Source organism: Crocuta crocuta, unplaced genomic scaffold (genome assembly GCF_008692635.1).
Source record: "Crocuta crocuta isolate KB4526 unplaced genomic scaffold, BGI_CrCroc_1.0 scaffold675, whole genome shotgun sequence".
Taxonomy (NCBI): Eukaryota; Metazoa; Chordata; class Mammalia; order Carnivora; family Hyaenidae; genus Crocuta; species Crocuta crocuta.
Window position 1 is genome coordinate 3924237 of NW_027528796.1, and position 6819 is coordinate 3931055.

At 60.1% G+C, this 6819-nt stretch overlaps 1 protein-coding gene across 1 annotated transcript in view; it reads left to right on the plus strand.

The window, feature by feature from the left end:
• Nucleotides 1-6819, plus strand: part of PRDM15 (PR/SET domain 15) — a 61827-nt gene that overhangs the window by 29557 nt on the left and 25451 nt on the right. The window contains exons 9-13 of the mRNA XM_077755374.1: nucleotides 1271-1400; nucleotides 2880-3070; nucleotides 3126-3220; nucleotides 3621-3708; nucleotides 6249-6416. Coding sequence (XP_077611500.1) covers nucleotides 1271-1400; nucleotides 2880-3070; nucleotides 3126-3220; nucleotides 3621-3708; nucleotides 6249-6416 — 672 coding nt within the window. The remainder of the gene's footprint in view (nucleotides 1-1270; nucleotides 1401-2879; nucleotides 3071-3125; nucleotides 3221-3620; nucleotides 3709-6248; nucleotides 6417-6819) is intronic.

The following is a 6819-nucleotide window of genomic DNA, read 5'->3' on the forward strand; positions in this document are numbered from 1 at the left end:
CGGCAGTTCTCTGAGAGCACGATTCCTCTGTGACGCGCTTGGCAGTACACAGGGTGCAGGTTGTGAGCGCTGACGGGTCACCGGAGTTTCCTCCTCGTGCACATGACTCAGGCTTGCCCGTCCTGGGCTTTCAAGGGAGTCCCTCCTTCTGTGCCCAGGGTCCTGCACGCTGGGTTTCTGGCGCTGGGTCCCCTGCGCGTGGGCCGGTGGCCTGCTCCCAGGCCGTGGCTGGGCCCGTTCTCTGTGACGGGATCCACAGTAGAGTCTGGAGGGACCCTGACCCGCTTTCTTGGGTGTGCAGGGCCCGTGGCCGCTCGGTCCTCACGACCTCTGCCAGCGCTGCGTGGTGCCGGCAGACCCCTGGTGTGTGGGTGTGTGACGCTCAGGCCCGGGGCCCCTCACTGCCTGCGCCCCGACCGCTGAGAGCTCTCCTGTGCTGTCTGCTAGAGCCCTGGTTTTCTTTGCTGAGAATGAGAAGAAACACTTCTTCCCCAGAATGAAAAAGAATTCCGAGGAGGGAGCAGCCTTCACGTGTTATGGGGTCCCCTGTCCTGCCGCCAGCTCTCAGCGCGTGTTCTGGTCGGAACTGAGGGATGGCCGGGGGCTGAAGCTTCCCCTGGACGGCATCTTTCTCTCTCTCTCTACGCGGGCAGAAAAGAGAAGAGGGCGGCTGGGAGCCCTCAGTGCTTATTTCCCTACGTACTAGTTGCGTTGGGAACACATGTAGCAGGTGAAATGGTAGCAACCACTGGCTACATTTTTGCGTGTGTTACTCTTCCCGTAGTGTAGTTCGTTGTCCCGAGGTTCAGGCCAGGACACCTGTTACTATAATTACTTGGCATTTGACTCTCGCACAACGTGATTATCTGCGTTTGAACACACTTGGGCTGGCTTGTCTATTTTTAAAAGTTAGTATTTCCAAAGCTCTGTTGGGACGAAGTTAACAAGTTAAAAGATCCCACTACGTATCAAAATGTTGTGTCCTGGGTTGGCGTGAAAAGGGACTGAAATCGTGTTTTAACCACTGTGCTTTTAGAGAAGATCACAAATTATAACTTCAGTTTTGAGCCAAGAATAACACGTTGCTTTTTCTGAACAGACAGGTAAACGTGTGGATTCCGAAATATGGCTGGTTTTTCTCTCTCTTCCCTGTGTCCTGTATGTCTACGACTTCGACCTGGCTGTGGTCTGCCTGGGGTGCCGTCATGGTTCCCTTGTGTCCTGTCCCCTGCCCCCACGGTGACACGACTCTCACGTCCCCTTCACGCAGAGCAAGTGGCAGAGATCATCACTGAGGTCCCGCCCGATGAGCCAGTGACAGCGGCGCCGGACGAGCGGATCATGGAGCTGGTTTTGGGGAAGCTGGCCACCACCACCAGCGACGCCAGTTCAGTGCCCAAGTGAGTCCTGCTGCGGCTCCCGGGACGGCTGTATAGACGGCAGGTGCCCCGGGTGCGGGGGCTGTGGTACCTGGGACGGCTGTGTACCCAGGCTGTGGTACCTGGGACGGCTGTGGACCCGGGCTGTGGTACCTGGGACGGCTGTGTAGATGGCAGGTACCGCGGGCGGGGAGGCTGTGGCACCCGGGGCAGCTGTGTAGACGGGACAGCCATGTAGACAGCAGGTCCCCCGGGCGGGGAGGCGCCCCTCCTCATGGAAAGAAACGGGTGTGCTTGGGGAGTGCTAGGATCCTTCCAGAAGTCAGGAGCTTAATGGCACGTTCGCTATGAGAACGGTTAACAGCAGCTTTGCGTGCGGAGGGGGCTGTACGTCACGTACAGTGTACCCTCTTAGCCACTTCCAGGCACACAGTTCTGTGTTGCTCAGTGCATCCACATTCTCTGCAGCCTCCAGCACCATCCGTCTCTGGAACGTTCCATCCTCCCAGACTGAAGCTCTGTCCTCCTGGAACACTAACTGCCCACGTCTCTCCCCCCTGCGCCTCCCCCCCATCCCTGTCTCCATGAAGACGGAGGCACCTTGTGTGAGGCTCCTGGTCTGGGCACAGCCGTGCGCTGCTGGCCCTGCTGTGACGGGCCCGTGGCTCGTCTGTGTTGGAGCGGGGGTCACATTGTCCCCCCGTCTCCAGGCTGGCCGTCACTCCTCCACCCACGGACACCAGCCTGCTTCCACCTTTTGGCTGTTGTGAACAGCATTGCTATTATAGGACAATTTTGTGTTTGAATTTCTGCAAATTTAACACCGTGCTGTGTTTTTTGGCTTTTTGGGTTTTTGGGGGGATTTTTATTTGTTTGCTTTGTTTTTGTAAACAATGAAAATATTTTGTTTTCTAGTTATCATTCCTGGGTAATTGCTCTGACATTGAATAAGCTGGTGCTAATTTCTTTTCGGGCTTTTTTGGAGTGCCTCGTAATGTTTTCACGATGTGCCTGGCCCCGTTTGGTCCTGGAGCCTATGCAGACCGGGGCCGGCGTGCTGTCGGAAACCAGGTCACCTGTTTGTTAACCTACTCTGTCTGGCTGCCCAGAGGACTTCTGTGGCTTACTCTCAGAAAGATGTTTAAGAGAGAGAAGAAATTTTTTAAAATCAGGGTCAGAGAAAGTACAAAACAGAGCAGAGGCCAGACCAAGTGAGAGAAACAGGGCTCTTCCCAGAGCATAAATTGAGAGCTTCCTGGTGGCCAGGGTGAAAAGGCAGTCAGGTGTATGGCCGTACAGAAAATACTGACAGATGCCATTGGACGTTCAGGGTTTGTGTCCCATCCAGAGCCTCCTGAAGGTGGTGCCTGAGCGCCCTCCCTCCTTCCTCGCCGCGAGCTGGGGAGGTTCGGAGAAGCCGTTTCCAAGACGGTGGTGACCCTGAACGTCTTCTCCAACAACGCACGTGGCCCATCTTACCAGGTGTCTGTGACCCGGCAGGTTCCCACACCATCAGAGCCCCGGCCTCACCCTCAAGCGGAGTCTGATCCTGTCTAGCCGGCACGGCATCCGCAGGAAGCTGGTCCGACAGCTGGGGCAGCTGGGGGAGCACAGACGGGTGTACCAGTGCAGCATCTGCAGCAAGATCTTCCAGAACAGCAGCAACCTGAGCAGGCACGTGCGCTCGCACGGTGAGTCCCGCGGCGCCCGCCCCGGGGCAGAGGCGGCTGCGGGCCCGGGGGGNAGGTGACAAGCTGTTTAAATGTGAGGAGTGCGCCAAGCTGTTCAGCCGCAAGGAGAGTCTGAAGCAGCACGTGTCCTACAAGCACAGCAGGAACGAGGTGCGCGGGACCCGGGAGCCGGGGCCGGTCGTGGATGAGGAGCGGGCGGCCGGGCTGCTGGGAAGGAAGACAGAGTCACNGGTGTCCCCGAACGGGCGTTCTCCCTGGGGCAGTTGGATGGTGAGCGTGAAAACTTGCTCATGTTCCTAAATCGCGTAGGAGAGTAGTGGACGGTGGCCTAGACCAGATGGTGACGTAAACCAGGGCGGGGCCGGGGCCCGGGTGCTGATGGGGACCAGGATGGCAGTGTAGACTAGGGTGGTGGCAGAGGCCTGGGCCGTGATGGGGACGGTGACACAGACCTTACGCACTTGGAAGTTGCGAGAGGCAAGTCCGGGGGCGAGTTCATGGGTGGAGCTGCCTCCTGCCCCTCCCCCCGACGGCGCTCCCCTGTCGCCAGGTGGACAGTGAGTACAGGTACCGCTGCGGCACCTGTGAGAAGACGTTCCGCATCGAGAGCGCGCTGGAGTTCCACAACTGCAGGACAGGTGAGCGCCCCCGCGGCAGAGCTCCCGGCCGGGCGGGCACCGGGCGCGCTTAGCCCCAGTCGGCGTGCCTTTCACCCCCGTCTCCATTCGAGTCCCTCGGGTTCTGAAGGAGACGCAGGTGGAAGGGGCCTCTGGACTCCGACAGAAGCTGTGCCCCCCCGGCTGTCCCGAGAAGGTGGGCGGAGGTGCAGGGGGCTCTGGGACGTGGGAGACACACCTGGAGGGGGCGGCGGTGTCCGGACGGGGTCTCTGCCTCGCTGGCTCGAAGGCTCCCCCTCCCCCGTCCGTCCTCGCCACCCCCTGAGCCTGCCGGCGTCCAGGACAGGCCGCGGTGCCGCTGGGCATGGACGGTGTGGCTCCGAGCCCATTCTCTCCGCCAGTCCTAAGAGTGCAGGATGCGCTTGCTCACTTGCGTGTGGTCGGATGCCGGCGCACTTGCACCAGCCTGTGGCCAAGGGGTCCGTGCTCCCCCCAGGAGGGTGTAGACGGAGCACTGGGTGGGCGAGAGCAGGGAGGCCAGCATGGCCCCGCAGGCGGACCCAGCGTCAGGCGGCTTGGAGACCCGAGCTTGGCCTTTGGTTCCAAACCCCCTTCCTGTCGGCCCCTCTGGGGACCACTTGCACCTCTGTGCTGGCTCTTCCCTCCCCCCAACCCCGCCGTCTCTCAGAGACCCTTTAACCAGCATTAGCTAAACCTCCCCTGCCTGTCCCACGGGGGCCACCTCCTGCGCCTGGGCACCTGCCGGGCCCTTTGTCTGCTCGGGTCCGAGGGCTCTGGTCTGAAGCCAGGGCTCGTTTCCCCACTGTGCCCTGCTCCTGTGCCAGGGCTGGGCCGGCGGCGGGCGAGTCTCCTCTCTCCTGAGCTCCGCCTGCTCTGCACCGGCCACAGCATGAAGTGGTGGCCCCAGAAGCTTCCAGGCGAGCTGGCAGTGTGCTGCACATGCGCGTTCTGAGCTGTGTACCCCAGGAGTGCCCTCAGATCTGGGGCACAGACCCCCGCTGTTTCCATGGATGCAGTGTCTGTCAGGAGCCTTAGCTGTGTTCGTGGCAGGAGTCAGGATGGTGCCCCATGTGGTCACTTGCGGCTCCGCATGAGTGCAGAGCGTCGTCCCGGGCCCTGCAGGGGACAAGTGGCCCCTTCTGATCTCCGTGCCTCTGGACACAAAAGAAACAAAGTAATAAGTTAGAGCAGCTGCTGGTATATCAGCTACAGGGTCTGTTACACTTGGCTTTGCTTTCATTACATAGAAAGAACCGCAGCAGTGAGTTCAGGTAGGTCTTCTCTCCAGTCTCCAAGGCTAGAGGTTTCAGATGGACAAGAAAGAATAATGGGGCGCCTGGGGGGCTCAGTCTGTTAAGCGTCTGACTTCAGCTCAGGTCATGATCTCCCAACTTCGTGGGTTTGAGCCCCACGTAGGGCTCTGTGCTGACAGCTCAGAGCCTGGAGCTGCTTCAGATTCTGTGTCTCCCTCTCTCTCTGACCCTCCCCTGCTCACTCTGTCTCTCTCTCAAAAATAAATGAGCATTAAAAAAAAAGAGAGAGAGAAAACAGAGTAACTTGGAAACGAGCTCACGCGTGTCACGGATCCTTTGCATACTGTCTCCTCTTCCCCACGGCACTCAAGTTAGGAGAGCGTGTCATCCGTAGCCCGTCAAACCACGGAGTTCTACGAGTGGGGAGAAGCTTGCTGACGTATAGACGGCAGGGTTTTCCCAGGCGCTGCTCGGCAGGGCCCATCCTTGTGCGGCCTTTGACCGTCCAGACGGTGCTAGAGAACAGAGGTTCACGCCCAAGTGCCCCACCGTCCCAGAGCCCCGCCGCTCCGTGCCCCTGCACCCCCACGGGGCCCCGTTTGCTCTAGTTGCTGTGTTTTATTGAAACATAAATGTAGACCCGGTGGCGGAAGGTTACTGTTGGGACCGGGTGGCCATTTGCACTCCTGCACCGGGGACGTGCATGTCCCGGTGGGAAGAGCCACCTGTGGTGGGCAGCCTGGTCCCGGACAGCGGAGCCATTGAGGGCAGTTAGGAGCACAGGTGCCACTCGGGACAGAGAAAGCTGAAGCCCGGGGACCGTTCTGCACCTTCCAGGATTTGGGCCACCTGCCTGGGAGGGAGGCTCACCTGTGCTGCTTTGTCCCAGCCTGGGAGTGGTGCGTGCGCGCGCGCGCGTGGGGGGGGGGGGGGGGGTGCCTGGNGGGACGCAGCTTTGGGGTCAGTGCTGCAGTCAGGGTGGGTGGAGGGTGAGGGCCAAGCCGGTGGTCGTTCACCCTCTCTCGTGCAGAATCACGCCTGGATGACCCGAGGCGTGTGGTCGGGGGCAGGGGTGGCCTGGCAGTGACGGAGAGGACCTGGCGTCTGTCTTCCCCGGCGAGGCCCAGCGGGCTCACACGATGGCTTTCCCGGCCGTGTGGCCCTCGTGCGCCCCTGCCCGTCAGCGGGGCCGCCTCGCCCCTCCCACACTGGGTGTGCAGGGATGCGGTCCTGCGTCCGCTGTCACCTACCTAACCGCCGCCGTGTGTCTGCTTGCTCTCTGCGCAGATGACAAGACGTTCCAATGTGAGCTGTGTTTCAGATTCTTCTCCACCAACAGCAACCTCTCCAAGCACAAGAAGAAGCACGGCGACAAGAAGTTTGCCTGTGAGGTCTGCAACAAGATGTTCTACCGCAAGGACGTCATGCTCGACCACCAGCGCAGGCACCTGGAAGGTGAGCGCCCGCCCTGCGCGGGAGCCCCTGGGACGGGGGGGCGGCGGGGCGGGCGGCGCGTTTGCTGGCACAGCCAACCGGGACGCGGTCTGGCCACGCCGTCAGACGGGTCGGTGTCCTCAGGCACAGAGAGGTACCGAGGGGGCTTAACAGGGCTACGCGTCCGCAGGAACTCTTGCAAACATCCTCAACGTTCCGTTGCGGGGAAAGAGTTAAAAAAAAAACTGATTCCTTTTTTAGAAAAAGTTTTTTTTAATGATTATTTATTTTTGAGAGAGACAGAGCGCGAGCAGGGGCAGAGAGAGAGGGAGACATAGAATCCGAGGCAGCTCCAGGCTCTGAGCTGTCAGCACAGAGCCCGATGTGGGGCTCGAACCCGCGTACTGTGAGATCATGACCTGAG